The sequence below is a fragment of the Eutrema salsugineum genome, unplaced genomic scaffold, assembly GCF_000478725.1.
Source record: "Eutrema salsugineum unplaced genomic scaffold, Eutsalg1_0 scaffold_2, whole genome shotgun sequence".
Lineage (NCBI taxonomy): Eukaryota > Viridiplantae > Streptophyta > Magnoliopsida > Brassicales > Brassicaceae > Eutrema > Eutrema salsugineum.
Window position 1 is genome coordinate 13,751,144 of NW_006256829.1, and position 18,962 is coordinate 13,770,105.

Consider the following 18,962-nt stretch of genomic DNA (forward strand, 5'->3'; position numbering starts at 1 on the left):
GTCGAATAAACTAAACCAGACAGTTTTAAAATTGTATTGCAAACCAGCTATAATTAGCTAAACCAATTGCGTTTTATATAACGAAATCGATAAACCACATTGAACTAGTACGACGGTTATTTAACGGGTACGACGGTTATTGAACTGGGACGACGGTTATTGAAATGGTACGACGGTTATTGAACCGATACGACGGTTAAATAGGTTTCTACGGTCATATACAAGACTTTCTACGAACACTGTACTAACAAAAATCGATAAAAAAAAAAACTACTGTCGTTTGGGTTTAGTTCTCGGAACTTGTCGCCGGTTTTTACTGTACATCCGTTTACCGTTTAAGGTAAGTCGAATTTATTGCCGACTTCTCTTTCGGATAGAAGTCGTCTGTGTAATTCACAAACCCTAATCTCCTTCGCTTCCTATTTTAGATCTGGTGTCGCCGCCGTCCATAACTGTTTATTTCCGCCGTTTGTTCATTTCCGCCGTTGGTCGTGGAAAGGTATTTGGCTGTACTAATTTCTTATAATTTGTAATTAAATATCTTTACGGGTTCCAAGTTCCTAGTCGTTTGGGTTTCTACATCGGTTTTTATAGAAATCGGACAACACCGAGTAGATATTTCCAAAGTCGGACAAAAATCGAATACCCGTTTCCAAGTTTCTAGTTGCTGTGAATTAGAGATATTTGTACTTTTTTTTTATTTATTAAACGGACTTGTATAGTGTTTAGGCGAACTATTTTGGAAGTATTATCTCGTAAAACGGAGTTCAAAACGGAGTTCAAAACGGGTTGTGTTTTTTTTAAAGAACTTTTTGAAACTTGTTTAATTAGACTATTAGGTCTACAGACTTCAATTGCAGACTTAGTTGGCTGACTTCGTGTGCAGACTTCTTCGGAAGTCTTCATAAATAGACTTCTTGAATATTGGACTTCGTTTTGCAGACGTCAGAACAGCCAATGGAAAACCCAGAGTTCCCCCTACGTCTCTTCTCGAAAGGCGATGAGCCGTCTCCGCTGAAAAGCATCGGTTACTATAGCGGTGAGACGAAGCTGATGACTGCACTCGAGGAAGCACTCACACAAGATGAGTGGGAAGAGATATTGAACTCTAGACTGGGAGTGTTCTTGAAGTTCAGTCAGTTGGATTTCGGCTGGGCATCTAGACTGGTGCATTACATTCTCGGCATGCAGCTAGTTTGCAAGAAAAAATTTGAGATTTGGAGCCTCGTAGGTCTGATCCCGATCCGCTTTTCTTTGAATGAGTTCGAACATATTACTGGCTTGAATTGCGAGTACGTGGACAACCTCGAGGATCCGGTGGTTGAGATAACTGATGAGATGAAAGATTTCTGGGAGCGATTGGGAGTCAATCAGGAGTTGGGCCCGAGCACTGAAGATTTGATAGAAGCTTGTAAGGAATGCGGGTCGTGGTCTTCCGAGGATCGGTTGAGGCTGGGATACCTTAGCATTTATACTAGTTACATTGAAGCACGAAAGCCATCTTCAGCTACTCGGGCTAGGTTGGCAAGGCTTATGATGGATTTAGAAGCGTTTGAGAACTACCCTTGGGGAAGAGGGGCCTTCAAAAACCTGATGCGGTCGGTGAAGGAGAAAGAAATTTGGAAGTCGTCGTACACCATTGAGGGGTTTGTTCAAGTACTACAAGTCTGGGTTTACTTTGCTCTTCCCGACTTTGCTGCTAAATTTGGTGAACCACTTCCAGGCGACCACAATGTACCGCTGATAGCTTTCAAGGGATCCAGGGGGAGGAAATTTATGAAAGAGAATATGCTCCGACAGGTAAGTAGTCTGAATTCACACTTGGTTGACTATTATATCGGCAGACTTATTTAGTAGACTTCTAGTGCAGACGTCTGTAGTATACAGCAGACTTATTAGGCAGACTTCTTAGGAAGACTTCTTAGGGAGACTTTTTAGGAAGACTTCGTAGGCAGACTTCTTAGGAAGACTTCTTAGTTTTGATTTCCGCATTATACGTTATATAACTCTGTTTTGATTTCCATGTAGACACGCATTAACAACTACGTTGTTAAGGAATTCTTCGACATGTTTCTGCGCTAGGAAATTAAAGACGATGATGAAGAAGACGAGAGGACTGACAACATCATCAAAGCGATGTATGGTCATTTTGGCCCTAAAAAATGGACATGGGAAAGGAGTCATTGGCCTCCAACAGGTGTGACCAAGTATGTCAAGTCCGAAGGGTCTGTCGATCTGAAGAGGCGATCGGAATCAGTTGGTGATCAAGGAAGTCGGAAGCGGTTCTGCCCAGCCTCTGGTGAGGAAGATGAGTCAATGGTCACGATTCTGAAGGACCACATGGACGACTGCTTCAACAAGATGATGGATGGGTTGAGTAGTTGTGAATCTCAGATCAAACTACTCAACACAAAGTTGGGAACGGTGGAGCAGAAATTAGAGGCAGTGATCCTCCAAGCTGGGACCGGAGGTACAAAGGAGGATGTGGCTCAGATTGGTGAAGCAGACGCCGAGGGCGCAAAACCTGTTGGCGACGATCAAACGGACGCGGACGCCGATCCTAATATCGGGGTTAGTCCAAAACCCGCTCCAAAGAAAAGAGAAAGGAAACCCCGGAAAAAATAAAATTCCATATTTATTTTCAAACTTCTCATCGAACCTTACCAATCTGTTTTAAAACCTTAAAACGTTGTCACCACTAAATATTTAATGTTTTTATTTGTACTCTTTAATGTTTGATGTTTGGTTTCGTTTCATTGATGTGTGTTTAAATCTTTATATTTGCAGAGTAATTTTATGTCTAAGCAAAATGAACAAACTGATGTCCCAAGTGAGAGCGTGAACGATGGTAAGCAGGGAACTCCAGAGCCAAGCGTTGTTATGGTTGATCCAGCAAAATGCGACATCGACTTCGATCAGGTCCAGAAAGATAAACACGAGAAAGGCAAGAAGGCGGCACAACTGGTTGCTCGTGCGAAGAGTGAACGTCTGCGAAAGTTGGCTCCTACACAACAAAGCCCTTTCAAACCCAACAGCACAGCGAAGGAAATAATCCCAAACAAAAATGTCCGAGGGTGCGGATATGATCCGTTTGATATGAAACACGTGAAGCAAAAGATCGGTGTGCTAACTGATTGTCTGAAAAAAGATCCGTAAGTCTTTGTTTTAGAGTTAGCATAAAGCAGACTTTCCATTGTAAGAGTAGTGGATGATATTGTAAAATGGTGTTGTTTTCAGGGCATATCCGAAGTGGGTAAAATGGTCATCCGTGGACTGGTACTTCATTCTAAGAGTTCCTAAACAATGGCTAGCAGACACTGTAAGTTACGCGAGTGTATATATGATATGAACACAACATATTACACTCTGCTTGAATAATTGTTTTCATTGAATATGCAGCACATGGAAGCTGGGATTAACCTACTCAGGCTGCGATTTACAAAACATCCTGAGTGGTTTAGGTCGGACAGGATAACATTCCTCGACTCTTACTTTGCAACGATGTGGAGGTACAAGTACAAGGAGTTTGTGGACTCTCACGCCAACCCTGATGGTTCAGGCAAGCTCCTTCTAGCTGGCTCGTTCGAGTACTACACTGGCGCAGCCCCAACCTACTGCGTTAGTAACAAGACGTGGGGGTATGATGTGGATGACCTGTACTCGATGTTACACATCACTGATGATCACTGGGTGGCAATGTGGATTTCGATTCCGATGAAGCATATTGTCATTTGGGATAGCCATGCGAATACTCATGCATCGGATATTCAGATTGAGGCTGCTGTGACTCCGATTACCGTCTTGGTTCCCTACATACTCCGTGAGTGTGCACCTGCTGAAGACCGTATCAATCTGACTTATGATCCGTTCACGTGGGAGCGAATCAAGGGGTATTTGATCCCACAAAACAAACAAAGCAGTGACTGTGGCGTTTACTGCTTGAAGTACCTTAAATGCCATGTTCTAGGGATGCCATTTTTGAAGACCTTGTGCGATGCAAACATTAAAAACATCCGAGACAAGCTGGCAGCTGAGATATTTGACGAGACAGGAGTAATCGGCACAGAGAAGTATGAGTATCCATGGCTGGACGTATACGAAGGTAAGTGATATGTCCAACTATGTATATTCTGTAATGAAAGAGAAAGGACTCTCGTTGGGTATGGTATGGTTGGAAGTTTTTGGTTAACCTGCCAGAATTGTTGTTCTCTTATTTAACTGTAATGTTCCTAACTAATTTTGGTTTGTTTAGTAATATTTAGAACAATGGTGTGGTAGTATGTTTTGGAGGCTAAACGCTTGTAATAGACTAGTGTGGCTTTTGTGATAATTCACGTACTCTAAGGTTTACCCTAGTCATAGCTTATTATATCGCATAGTTTATGACAATAATTAAGAATGATCGTACATAGACATTAAACAGACATATTTCAGTAGTGTTTCCCTTACCTGGTGAAGCAGACTTCTTGTGCAGACTACGGTAGAAGACTTCTAGTAGTAGTCTTCAGTGTAAGTCTGCTATTATAGTTTTAGGGTTTTATCTTGACTTCAACGTCTGCAAAAAAAAAAACAGAGGAAATTAACTTCGACCCTAAACCCTTAAAGTATGAGGTAACATAACACTTACACAATCCGGTCTAGTATGTCCTGGTTGGTGACATTTCGAACAACTGTACTGCTTGTGGATCTTACGGGGTTTCTTTTGCTTATGCCTCGAAATTTCCAGCCAAGTTTGCCATCTTGATTTCCTCTGCCTGCCTTTTTTACGTCGGACCTCCGGAGGTAGACATTGTGTTGTTTCATCGGTTTTCATTGCAATGCTTGGAGGATATATATATGCGAGTACGCTGCATACAAGTAATCTTTGGAGTATGTCGGGCATACAAGAGTGGCCAGATGCATATGCATTGCATCTGAAACGGCTATAACATGAGAGCAAGGTATTTTCTCAATATCATACACGCCACACCCACACTTTCGAAGTTCCAAATCAACGACATAGTTATGTGATCCTCCTTTCACATTGAATCGCCAACCATCTATGCCTTCAACCGTCAACTTATCAGCATAATGTGAACGAATTGCCAAAAAATATTCAACTCCTCGAGTATGGTTGGTTGGAAGACTCAAAGCATCCCTTTTACAAAACCACTTTGTTAGCTTCGCCCGTAAGTACTCCAACAGGAATACTATGGGAAATCCCCGTGCCCGTTTGAGAGCAGAGTTGATAGACTCTGCGATGTTGCTCGTCTTTATATTGTATCTATCACCTGGAAAGTGAACTCTTGACCACAACTGAATGCCAGCCTCCTCCAGGTACGTTGCAAGGTCAGGTTTTATATGCCTTATCTCGTCCATATAACGGTTAAAATCATGTACCGTATATGCATACGCAACACGTTTGACTAAGTACATAAGATGCTTCCCCTTAAACTTAGTGACAATATTGTGTTGCAGATGATAATAGCATATACCGCGTGTTACCCATGGTAATACAGTCTCACATGCATTCTTAATGGAATGATGCCGGTCTGAAACTATCACCAATGGATACTCGTCTGTAAAACACTCCCGCAATTTTCTAAAAAACCATTCCCATGCGTGATCATTCTCAGAGTCCACTATTCCAAAAGCTAGTGGAAATATCTGGAAGTTACCATCTTGTGCTGTGGCCACTAGCAGAGTCCCTTCATACTTTCCAGTCAGATGACACCCATCGACAACAATGACCCGTCTGAGATATTGAAAACCAGCTATGGAGGCTCTGAAGGCTAAGAATAGGTACTTGAACCTATTCTGACTGTCGCGTTCAAGGGTAGTTATAGTACCCGGATTTGCTTCAGCGATCAGACGCAAATAAGAAGGCAGTCGGCTATATCCATCCTCAGGGCTTTCCCTCACACATTCTTGTGCATACATCAAAGCTCTATACGAAGTTGTGTAGTCTATTTTCAATTGAAACATCGTCTGCATTGAATCTTTGATGTGTTCTGCAGTAATCCCATCAATTATTCCCACACGCTCTATAAATAACTTTCCAATGTATCTTGGAGTCGTATGCTTTCGGTGAGCCAACCGATCTGAAACTGAACAGGTATGAGATTTGACATATTTAGTGACCCAAAACGTCTTTGTTTCGTTCTTTACAGCTGCTCTAACTCTCCATTGGCATCCTTTAACAGCACATTTAGCAACAAACAGACGTGTCGATGACTTATCAACTCTGAATGCAAACTTCAACATAACACCCGTCAACCTGATCTCAGAAATCAGGTCGTCTTTTGTAGCAAAACTTCCGTTTACTTTTATTTTGTCAACCCAATTTCTTTCATATCCTCTTTGAGGAGCCTTCACCGGTTCTTCAATCCACTCACCCTCACCCTCTGAATCAGAATTTGAATCCTCATCCTTCACTTTCCCATATTGGCTGTAGTCCTGATCCTCAGAGTCCTGACCCTCAGAGTCAGTACTGTCTTCCTCCTTTACTGAATCGTTTTTGATGTCCTCGTTTATCTCATCATCATCATACTCATCGACATTTTCATCTTCACCTTCCTCAGTATTTTGATTCCCACCTTCAACAGAACACCCATCAGCAGCATCAACACCACCAGTACGTCCATCATTGTCCTTGCAACTAGATACACAAAGACGTATAGCATGCGTCTTACTCAGCCCAATCAAGTTCTGTACTTGTCTATCATTAGTAATATGCATAGGAGGGGTATCCGGAGCCATGTTTGCTAACATTGAATCTGGCAATGCATAAGTGATAGACACGCTGTCCGTATTTCCATCCAGCATGTAATCATCTAGAGCCATAGCTTCGAGTTCTCCATGTGTACAACCATCATTCAAGAAGAACAACCTCCCTCCTTTGCGATTATCCACCTCAAAATGCCACGACTGAGCACTCATAACCCATTCTCCAAATACAACAGGCAACTGAGCCGCCATCTGCAAAAAAGGTAAACCACACAAGATAAACCGTGTTTTTCAAGTAACATAGAGCTTTATAATCGGCTAAACGTCTAAACATTCAAGAAAAGTCATCACTTTCTAATTATAACACATATCAATGTGAAACTCACGTATATGGAACCAAGAAAGGCAGATCAACATGTCCAAACAATATATTTATTTTAGCATATACCATTAATTCGAAAACGAATTTTTTGCTAAAATAATTAGGCAGACTTCAAGTGTTGTCTGCTGTGTTATTCTCCTTCGACAGGCAGACTTCAGTGGCAGACTTCTTATGAAGTCTGCTAATATGTGCCAATTACCGTTCAAATCTACAAAAATTATAACTATTAATGTATAACACATAAGCATACAAAATTAATACAGGTAAAGGAAATATACCTTCTAAACAAGAATAAAAATTAAAAAAAAAAATTTCATCACACAAAAGTTTTAAAAAAGTACTTTTTAAAAATGAAAAAAATGCAGACTTCCAGCAAAACTCCACCCGGTTGCTTTCACGAAGAAGTCTGCCAAAAAGGCAGGGTTACTTTTGCAATTGACCAAATGTTTGACTTTCGTAGTAGACTTCTATATAAAGTCTGCATAAGAAAAAGGTTATTTCTGCAATTGACCAAACGTTTGACTTTTACAACAGACTTCTTACGAGGCAAGAAGTCTTCTGTTAATGTGAAGTCGGCTGACGAAGTCTACACTACCAACGAAGTCTGCTGCAGGTTATTTCTGCAATTGACCAAAGTTTGACTTTTGTAGCAGACTTCTTTAGAAGTCTGCCGAGAGGTTATTTTTGCATTTGACCAATTCTGAATTAAATTAATAGCAGACTTCTAAGTCTGCTCGAACAGTCAAAGGTGGTCAACATCTTGGTCAAATGCAAAAATAACCTTTCAGGTCAAACTTATCTTTTTCAGACATCTCCACGAAGTCTGCAGAAAAGGTCAAAGTATAATATTTTCCGGTCAAATGCAAAACTATTCTCGCTTTTCGACAGCCTGAAATAGAAGTCTAAACGTTGTTTTTTTGTATTCAAATGAAAATTCGCAGACTTACAAAGAAGTCTACTTTCAAAAAATACCAAAAGGTCAATTGCAAATCTAACCTTTTACGTTGGCTAGCAGACTGTAAAAGAAGTCTACTTTCGCGAAACATAGCCCAATGTTAAAGAAAAGATTTAGATGTTTACCTCCTTCCAATTTGAACTCGATTAACTTTGACAGAAGTTCAGAATTTTTGAGATGCACGGAAAGGAAACCAGCCCAGAACTCGGTTATCCAAGAATCTCACAAAATATATGATTTGCGAATTCAAACATATCAATGTCGACTAAGAAAGAGATTTTTAGATGAAATCAGATAGAAATTTGAAGATAGAATGAAGTTTGAGCGGCCAAATAAGCATTTAGAGCTTCAAGTGCAGATGGGCAAGCATTAAGAGCTTCCATTTTGGTTGGTAATGGTAGTTGGAGAAATTGAAGATGATGGCATTTTCGTGAATACTTAAAATAGCTTAGGATGGGTATGTCTTTTTCGAATTACCTAAAAAATTCGATAATTATAAATATAATGGCATTTATGTTATTATATGTGGCTTTAGGGAGAAAGTGGGGAGAAATTGGCTAATATTGAAGAGGGAGAAAAAAGAGATTAGATTTGCATTTGACTTCAATTTTGAGGTCATATGTGCAAGAAGCCCATCAATGTAAAGATTAGTAGGGTTAGGATTTTATAAGTGTTTTTAACGTGATCTTTCATTTTTTTAAGCATGATTTTTTTTTATCCAACCGTTATCGTCCGCAACCACAAACGCTGGCGGGATACAGCTTTTGGATTTCAGTGGTATAAAACGATACGGAGCGGTTTGCAGTGATTTGTATAATAACAATCGATTGTTATAAAATGCCACTAACCACCACCAACCACAAACACAGCGTTTGCAGATGATAGCGGATGAACTAATCAACACCTAAATGGCAGTGATACAATGTCTAATTAATTTTTTAACGATTTAGATATTTACAAGATCAATCAATATGTTAAATATACTTCATAAAATATAGTATATATATATATATATAATAGTATAGCTAGCTCGTAAATAATAAATTTAACATTATATAATCTTAAATAGATTTAAATTGATAATAACAACTCTTAAGTTCTTAACTGATATCAATGCCTAGTAAATAATCGTCACAATCTATACATGCTTAACTCCTAGGCACTGGCTAAACGGTCGCCTAAACCATGTTAATTGTATATCAATTAGAGTGATAATACTTCAGAAAAAAATCAGATTCCCCAACTAATTTCTTAACTTCTAAACATTGTCTAAACTAAAGTCTTAAAAGTTAAAACTCTAAAGTGAGGAAATTGAGACCAAGGTCGCCCTTTGTTTTCCGTCGTAATATGTTGTCGACGTCAGAAAAAAAAAGCTGTTACACGTTTTTTTTAGTGTGCAACATACGTTGTTATACATTTATGAATAAATGATAAGCGGATGATGCGGAGGATGATAATGAATGCAGCACAATTAAGTGCTTATCATTTTTCCTAGAGCTGTGCTGAGGAGAAGTCAACGACACACTTTCTGTGTTTCTGTCTCACAGATCCAATCATCCAATCCAAAACCATAGTTTCAATTCCATGTGGCTCTTGAGTCTTGAACAACGAGAAATGTGGTGATTGCGTGAGAGTGTGTGCAAAAATTGTTTTTGATCACATGGCTCACTATTTAAAAAAAATATATATTTCTAACTATTAGTTAGAAAAGACGAACATGCCGTCTTTCTCGACAAGTTGAATGTTCATAATAAAAAAATTATATTATTAGAAATGACTGAATTTATAATACATATTTAGAAATGACTGAATTTATCTTTTAACTATATAAACACATATTTAATCATTTGTGATAACAAACAAGAATTTGTAGCTTACTAGTTGTCACTACTTTTGCAATCCGATTCAACTCGCAGTTATATATGTGATCCAAGTTAAAGACTAAAATATAGTTCGCGTGGAGTAAAAAATGACCAAAAACAAGAATCGTTTGCATTTAATGTTTTCTTTGATTTCAATATATAGTTAATTATGTAGGTTAGCGATATGTCGATATAAATAGCATGTGAAGCGAAGGATGAATATCAGGAGAGAAGAAAAATGATATGTGCAAGTGCAACTAACCATTTGCTTATGACTTTTGCTTCTTGGATTCTAGATATGATGTTAATAATAATCATATTTTATAAAAACAAGGCAACGATATTTAATTGTTGTCAATCGGATTAATTTTAAATGTTTTAAAAGTATCCAAGATCTCGTACGGCGTTCTTTTAGCTATTATACTAGCTGCAGATCGTTTGTTGCCGGACCAGTTGGTGTTAGAAGTTAACAAAATATAATTGTTTAAGAACTATTTTTCGTAGCTTACTTCATTTACGATAGTTTAGTTTTTTTTTTTTTCCTTGTTGATGTTGGAAAGGTGACTACATTTCTCTGATATGGTAGATGGTCCAAAAATATTATGGGCTAAAAACCCATAAATGTTTTGGTAATAATGAAACAAAAAAAAACATCCAAAATCATCCTAAAGTGCTATACATATACTGATATACATATACTTGTGTTGTGTGATATAATATAAATTGAAAAGGTTTCAAGAAAAAAAAAAGATATAATATAAATTACAATATACTACAATTCTCACTTACGATTGTAAATGAACTGTTTTTTTTTTTTTGACCAAAGGCTTAATAAATGAACTGTTCCTCTATCTTTAGTTTCGTTTTCTTAAACAAAATATCACCAATATTGATCTCAACCTAATTAATGACTTTTAAACAAATTAATATTGCTGTTTTTCACTAGTTCTAGATAACAAATAATATACAGTTTTTCTTTCTTTTATAAACTTAGACTTATATGCAAGTTAGTTCATGTTGCTTCTTTTGCTAACTTGCATATGTAAGTCTACATCAAGCATGGCGCATTAGCTCAAAATCAAATTTTCATACTCCGATAAATTTTGAATTCGTTGTTGTTAATTTGTAAACATTTTCTGAAGTAATTATAGGAATCAAGTCGTTCAAAAACAAAGTGTTTAACCATACCATCAGCTGTTTTGTTTGGCTCTTCATGCACACAACAAAGGAGTCAATTTTAAGTTTAACTTGGGACCTTCATCGAGGAATTTTATGTAGACAATACTACTGATAGAGGCGTGAGGCGTCTATGTTTTTGTTAAAGTATCAGTACCTTCTGAAAATCCCCCTAAAACAATATCTTTATACTAAAGAAATAGTGATCCCATCGTTCACGCAATAAGAAAACAATATACTATACATGCAAAGGCATCTCACTCATGACCTCAAAAGTCACAATATATTTTGTTTACTTGTTCATGCATTAATGTTAAAAACCACCACAATATATAAATATAGCTTGGAGTCATGTTCCCACTCTCTAGTCTCTTACAGCTTTTACTTTGAAATTCCTTAGCAAAAGATGAATATGATGATGCACAAAATCTCTTTTCTTTCTCTTCATTTACTGTTACTATTACTACTCTATCTCCATCCTCTCACCACCGTAGCCGACGGAAATTTCACCACCAGCATTGACCAATGGTGCAACAAAACTCCATACCCTGATCCATGCAAACACTACTTCAAAAACCACAATGGTTTTCGCTTGCCGAGACAGCTATCCGAGTTCCGAGTATTGCTGGTGGAAGCAGCCATGGATCGAGCTATATCCGCTCGAGACAAGCTGACTCAGTTCGGCAAGAACTGTACTGATTGTCGGAAACAAGCGGTTTTGACTGACTGCATTGACCTATACGGAGACACGGTCCTGCAGCTAAACTGGACGCTGCAAGGCCTGTCTCCAAAAGCCCATGCCGGAAAACGGTGCACCGACTTTGACGCTCAAACATGGCTAAGCACCGCACTTACAAACACCGAGACTTGCCGACGCGGCTCATCTGATCTAAACGTCTCAGATTTCACCACACCAATCGTTTCAAACACCAAAATCTCCAACTTAATAAGCAATTGCTTAGCCGTCAACGGAGCTCTCTTGACCGCCGCAAACAACGGTTCTGCCACCGCTTATCGGAAGGGTTTTCCGGCGTGGATTTCCGGTAAAGAGAGGAGACTTCTACAATTGCAATCCGCACGTGGCGTCAAAGCCAACCTCGTGGTGGCCAGAGATGGACGGGGACATTTCAGGACGGTGCAAGCGGCGATTAACTGGGCTGGACGGAGAAGAGTGAAGTCGAGGTTTGTTATATACGTAAAGAGAGGGATATATCAAGAAAACATAAACGTACGTCTCAATAACGATAACATAATGTTGGTCGGCGACGGAATGAGATACACCATTATCACCGGTGGTCGTAGTGTCAAAGGCGGTTACACCACTTACAGCTCCGCCACTGCCGGTAAATAATTAAATTTTTAATATATAATATAAACATATATATTACATAATATATACAATAATTTCTCAAATGTTGCTATATGAAAATAAATAATCGCAACTCATCAATGTTTTCCCATATGAGAACATGGCACGGTAAAAACCGGACTGTGAAAACCTACACGGTTTGGTTTCTCATGTATAAGAGGAACTTGTTAGAACGATAGATAGACCAACATAACCCAATTTTTGGATTTCAGAATCATGCATCATTGTTTTGTACTATATAATCGTTTAATTTGCTTTCAATCTTTGTTATAATTAAATTTCTCGATATTGTAGGAGTAGTCTTTAAAAGTAAAACCTCTTCGTTCTTTGGAGTTTGGATAAATTTCTCGATACTATATAATCGTTTAATTTGCTTAGTATATTTAAACATATTTAACGAAATTTTAAATTTGATGATTCAAATAAAACTTTCTACAAGAAAAAAAACACTCACAAAATGATTATACGTACGTACATATATATATGTGAATCATGTGAGCAAAATAATTAATTTTTTCTTTGGAGTTTGGATATTCATGTGATGAATTGGGACCACTGGAAATTTTTTTCTCTAACTTGTGTTACAATTTTTGATTGAAACGCCATTTATTTAAATCATTTCATCTGACATCCGTTTACCACACATAATTAAGTTGCTCAATGCATCATATTATATATTGTTTGAGAATGCTTTTTCATATTGGGAGAGTGAATTAATGTTATAGCAACATCAATATTATGATGCAAAAAAAAAATCAATAATATGATTAATGCAACGCATATAGACCTTTTTAAGTAAATAACATCTATATTTCAATAAATTGCCTGTGATACAGGTATCGAGGGACTTCACTTCATAGCCAAAGGCATAACATTCCGGAACACGGCTGGTCCAGCCAAGGGCCAGGCCGTGGCACTCCGCTCATCCTCAGACCTCTCAATCTTCTACAGATGTGCAATCGAAGGATATCAAGACACACTGATGGTCCATTCGCAACGCCAGTTTTACCGTGAGTGCTACATCTACGGAACAGTCGATTTCATCTTCGGAAATGCAGCCGTCGTTTTCCAAAACTGTCTCATCCTTCCTCGCCGGCCACTCAAAGGTCAAGCTAATGTCATAACCGCACAAGGACGTGCTGATCCTTTTCAAAACACAGGTATCTCTGTCCACAACTCAATGATCCTACCAGCTCCTGACCTAAAACCTGTGGTCCGTAGCGTTAAAACGTACATGGGCCGGCCTTGGATGAAGTACTCGCGCACCGTGGTTCTCAAGACGTATTTGGATGGTTTTTTGAGTCCGGTTGGGTGGTCTCCGTGGATTCGAGGTTCGAGCTATGGTCTTGACACGTTGTTCTATGCAGAATATAAGAATATCGGACCAGCTTCGTCCACGAGGTGGCGTGTTCGTTGGAAAGGGTTTCATGTATTGAATAGAGCTTCTGATGCATCTGCTTTTACTGTTGGAAGATTCATCGCCGGTAACGCGTGGCTCCCACGCACCGGCATACCCTTCAAGTCCGGACTCTAAACCGCCGTATTTGGTTTGTCATTTTTAAGTTACAATGATGATTTTTTGTAACAACTTTTGAATATAATTCATTATGCTTATATACTATGAAAATAAAGTTTCAGCTATGGTCTTATGGATGGACAAAAGAGAATTCAGTACATGAAATTGCAAAAACAAGACTGAGGCGAAATTTTGAATATAGTTGTGCCCTATATATTTCACTCTCATTTGAATTTTGAACTTTGCGAATGAAACAAAATCGCCTCGTCCTGTTCCCCTTCAATTTGAAAATGTGATCCTAATAATTTTGAACACTTTGATCCTCCTTAACAAAGAAGGGCTCCATTATCCGAGTAGACTTTCTGGCTTCTTTATCCAAATGCATGCATTGTTGTATGTTTTTTTTCTACTTCATTCTTCCACTTTTGTAAGTTTTGTAAGGATTTATGTAGTGATATAACCGTCGAATTCGACATCATACTGAGTGAAGAGAACATGAATATGGTGCGGGAAATGGGATTTTTGCGAAAAAAATATTACTCACCACGCCAGTTCTTAGGACCAACATGCATCTCTTTCATGTAAAAGAGTTTACAAAAAAAATATATATACTCCTGAACAAAGTAAGAAGAGATCGATGGAATCCAACTCCCAGAACAAGAAAACTTCTTTCAAGAGCGCCCATCTTGTCCCATGTTCTAGTTGATGATATCGAAATTGAACTAACTAATTCATCTAGGCCAATATCTCATTCGACGTTCAATGAGAGTATTGCCTTGCGCTTGAGTTTGATCTAAAGTAAGAATTCTGGTAACAACTAGAAAGTGAAAGCATGAGTTTACGGAAAACATAGTATAGGTGAAACTAATTTGAGCGCTTCGTCCCTATCCTAAAACTCTGTAAAGCACTTATCAGATACATGGTTTAGAAAAGGCTATTGTCATAGTAGCATTGTAAATAAGGCTTTTTACTAGTTAACTTGTCCGCGTCTGGCCCGTACTGATTTATTTTTTTATTTAGACTTTTGAAAACATAGTAATAGTTTAGTTTTTTTTTATTGAGTATGCATTTTATTATTTGTAGACAATTGTGATAATATAGTAAAAATGAGTAGAAAATGCATATTAATATCAAAATAATTTTGTTTAAATTACTTCAAGATCTTTTGGTCATTGTTCTACGTATTTTAGACATGGTTTATTTGTGTTTATTCAGGATTTATTTTTTGAGTTTAAAATCTTTTGTTATTTATATGTTTGACGTTTTAGGTATTGTTTTTTTTTTCATAGGATAATGATAGGGAGTATTATGTGTCTTTTTAAACTTTTGGATATTTTTTTTCTTTGTTTATTGTATCTCTATTGTTGTGCATGGTTGTTTTTATAATTTTTTGTAGCTTATTTTTTATAAAATGTAAGATAATATATAGTATAACACTCCTACATAATAATGAAGTTAAGCACATTAACAAAAAATATTGAACTAAAACAGAGTACTTTTTAGTTTGTGTATTATGAATAATTGATTCTCATAAGAATATAAAATTAAAATTAACTATAAATTTAATCATAAAATTGTTTTAAATAACTTTGTAAATGGTAATGAAATAATCTTTCAATGCAATTTGATATCTTACTCTAAATAATATTTGTCTTATTTAAAAATATATAGTCTATATGTTGGCAAAAATCTCCTTGTAAACGATATTCTTTGTGGTTTTGTGCGGTGCTCATTTGTTGTCAGTGATCAATATCTTTAATTCCTTTTTCGTTGACTCTTGAAAATGCAATGTAAAGTTGACCATGAGAGCTGGTTTTGACAAATACAATCCTACTTTCTCCAAAGTCTGACATTGACTTTTGTTTATCGTTACTACAAAAGCAAGCGATACTGGAAATTGTCTTCTGTGCATCTTGAAAGGGACACTACAAGAAAACAGGTTTTTAGTGACGAACAATTCAATCGCCAATCAGTTGCTATTAGTGGTTTTGCGACTGAGTAGCGACTAAACAAATTAGTCATTAATATAACGTCGCTAAATATTCAGTCGCTAATCGGTCACAAAATAATGACTAATTCGCGACTGCTTAACGACTACAACATTCAGTCGTTAAATAGTCGGCACTTAGTAGTTAATTCGACTAACAAGCGACTGCGTTTGTGACTAATTAGCGACTTTGTCCTCGGCCGTAGGAACGTCGTGTAAAATCAGTCGCTAATTAGTTGCTAAATGTGCGACCATTTTGCGACTGATTAATAGTCGTGAAAATTTAGTCGCGAAATAGTCGCAGTAAATAACAACTGAATCACGACTACTTTGTTTTCACTTTAGCGACTGATTGAAGACTGATATCACCTTAACGTGATGTTTTGTATGTTTTAGCGACTGATTTACGACGAAGTCGTGACTAATGTACGACGAAGTAGTGACGAATTTACGACTATTTTGATCAAACGGATTCAGGTTTGGTAATCCATTATATTTCCTATTTTCATTTGATCAAATTTGTTCATTACACCAAAAAGCTAAACTCGAAATCAAATAGTTAGCAGAACTTGTAAAAGCAAATATATATTACATAAAACATAGACATTGTTCCAAAACATTGTGATCAAAATACCAAAATAATACATAGCATATCATTGTGATAAGTTCTTAAAGAGAATAAAGGAGCAAAGAAAAACAGAGGCCAACAAGAACCTACGGAGTCTTTGATCGAGTGATTATGTGAAGTCATTGGATTACTTGAAACTTGATTTGCAGCCACAAAATCTAAGAACCCTGGATCAGTTTGAGTCAAGTACCTTTCCACCAGAGCTAACTTGTCGATTCTGGCTTGTTGCTCAGCAGAAACTTTGATAAGCTCTGCCTCACGCCTTGAGTTCTGATCCGCTTGTTCTTCTATTGTTGAGCTTCTTGAAGCTGCTCCTCGAGACCCTTGTATGTTGTCGAGGTTCCTGGGTACTTCCTTTTTCCAGTCGTTTGTGAGAGGCTTCCAATTCCATATGGAATGTCTCTTTCATTTGTGAAAGTCGCCTGCAAAACATTATTAGAATAACAAAGCTGTCAAAATTCAAAGAATAAAAGCATATCATAAAAGACAATGTAAAAAAAGGCTTTACCTGAAGAAAGAGTTCATTTTCCTCTTCTACGGACAGCACCACAGGCGGTGATGTACCATCTGAAGTCTCGGAGTCTACCCCAAGATCAGCCATCTTTTCTTCCAGTTTCTTCTTATATGCTTCAGCCACGGTCTTGGACTTTCGGTCTACAAATGTGCCATCCGATTTTGTATGAGTCTTGATGAAAACTTCATCAAGACTCACCGGCCTTCCAATTTATTCTTCCTGCAATGAAAAAAAAAGTCAAACAAAAGAGTTTAAAGATGTATAGACATAAGGATGAATGAAAAGGGAAGAGAACTAACCATATCTTGTTGGATTTGTATGTACGACTTCTGGCCTGAGAAGTGGACATGAGGTCCAAGACCATCACGTTCAGACATCCTTGCAGCTGATGTAGTGGCACTCTTCTCCTTGGCTTCTTCAGTGTTCCAGTATTCAGTCATTTGTTTCCAGAGAGTGTCGCCAATCCAGTTGGATTGCTCCCGAGTAGTCCTTGCCTTGCTCACCATATCCTTCATCCGATTGAGACAGATGCTCTCAAACCTTTTTTGGACAACACCGGTTACTAATGGATCCCAGGTGTGTGTTTTCTACATTAGAAACATAGAAAATGGTATTAGCGAGTGAAAAAAAATCTGTCAAATTAATCAAAGGAGAAGAAACGATGAAGTCTTATGCCACAAATGCCTAAAATGCCTCAAATGAATCAAATGAGTAGAAGATCTTTTAAGCGAGTGAAAACTAAGAAACAATTTAATCTAATGCCTCAACTAACTCAAAGAATCAAATGCCTCAATAACTTCAAATGAATCAAACAAACAAATGCTATAAATACCTCAAACGACTCAAACAAACAAATGCTTGAAATGCCTAAAATGACTGAAAATCATCAAAGAAACAAATGAGAATAAGAATGAAATACTTACCGCAAATTCAATGAAGTACCGTTCTTGTCTCTCTCGAGGCACACAGGTCCAGCTGTAAAAGGGACCGTCGAACTTTTTTGTAAAGATCTTGGTGATCTTTCGGGTAAGTTTAGATTTGTCCCGACCAAACCTACAAAGTCAGATACAAACAAGTTACCAGTTATCAAAACATACATAATTGTTACCTAAACTAAGCAATGAATTCGCATACAACACCTAAAATCAAGTTCCACACCTAAACATGTAAACTAAGCAATGAATTCGCATACCATGTTGAAACCTAATCAAGTTCCAAACCTAATCAAGTTCAAACCTAAACAACTAAACTAAGCAATACAAGCTGAAAATGAAAGCATTACCATGTTGTATTAGGCTTCGGTATAGGAGATAGGACTGTGGTGAAAGCTTCCCTTCCTGGTTGTGTAAGCAAAGCGTTCAAAAAGTTTTATTGATTTTTTCTTAATGGATGATCTTGTGGAAGAAACCTTCTGTGACAATCAAACCAACATGTCTTCCTTCCATTAGGGAGATAAAAAGCCTTTGTATCTTCCATGCAAATTGGACAAGACAATTTACCATGAGTAGTCCATCCTGATAACATACCGTATGCTGGAAAGTCACTTATCGTCCACAGCAGCACAGCTTTTAAATTGAAGTTTTGTTTCAGGGACACATCATATGCATTCACTCCAGTAGACCATAGATCTTTTAACTCATCAATAAGAGGTCGGAGGAATATATCAAGACTGGCTCGTGGATGATTTGGCCCTGAATTCAATATTGTCAGGAACAAATACTCTGTCTTCATGCACATACCAGGAGGTAAATTATAAGGGGTCAAGATCACATGCCATAAAGAATGATTACGAGACATGCCAAATGGATTAAACCCATCTGTACATAATCCAAGATAAACATTTCGGGGTTCTTCAGCAAACTGATGAT

General features: G+C 37.6%; 2 protein-coding genes across 2 annotated transcripts in view; both read left to right on the forward strand.

The window, feature by feature from the left end:
- The window catches only part of LOC112086535, a 7,446-nt gene extending 3,336 nt beyond the window's left edge, over positions 1-4,110 (forward strand). Inside the window, exons 6-11 of the mRNA XM_024155503.1 lie at positions 429-499; positions 943-1,800; positions 2,083-2,571; positions 2,788-3,152; positions 3,238-3,319; positions 3,400-4,110. Coding sequence (XP_024011271.1) covers positions 429-499; positions 943-1,800; positions 2,083-2,571; positions 2,788-3,152; positions 3,238-3,319; positions 3,400-4,110 — 2,576 coding nt within the window. The remainder of the gene's footprint in view (positions 1-428; positions 500-942; positions 1,801-2,082; positions 2,572-2,787; positions 3,153-3,237; positions 3,320-3,399) is intronic.
- Positions 4,111-11,486: 7,376 nt separating this feature from the next.
- Positions 11,487-13,983, forward strand: LOC18016727 (probable pectinesterase/pectinesterase inhibitor 59). The gene is made up of 2 exons (XM_006401906.2): positions 11,487-12,423; positions 13,286-13,983. The coding sequence occupies exons 1-2, from the start codon at positions 11,487-11,489 to the stop codon at positions 13,981-13,983; spliced, it is 1,635 nt and encodes a 544-aa protein (XP_006401969.2).
- Positions 13,984-18,962: the final 4,979 nt, after the last annotated feature.

Excerpts from the sequence above, each read along its gene's own strand:
- LOC18016727 (XM_006401906.2), top strand. The coding sequence starts at position 11,487 with ATGAATATGATGATGCACAAAATCTCTTTTCTTTCTCTTCATTTACTG. Across the intron at positions 12,424-13,285 it reads TTACAGCTCCGCCACTGCCG|GTATCGAGGGACTTCACTTC; the intron begins GTAAATAATTAA and ends CCTGTGATACAG.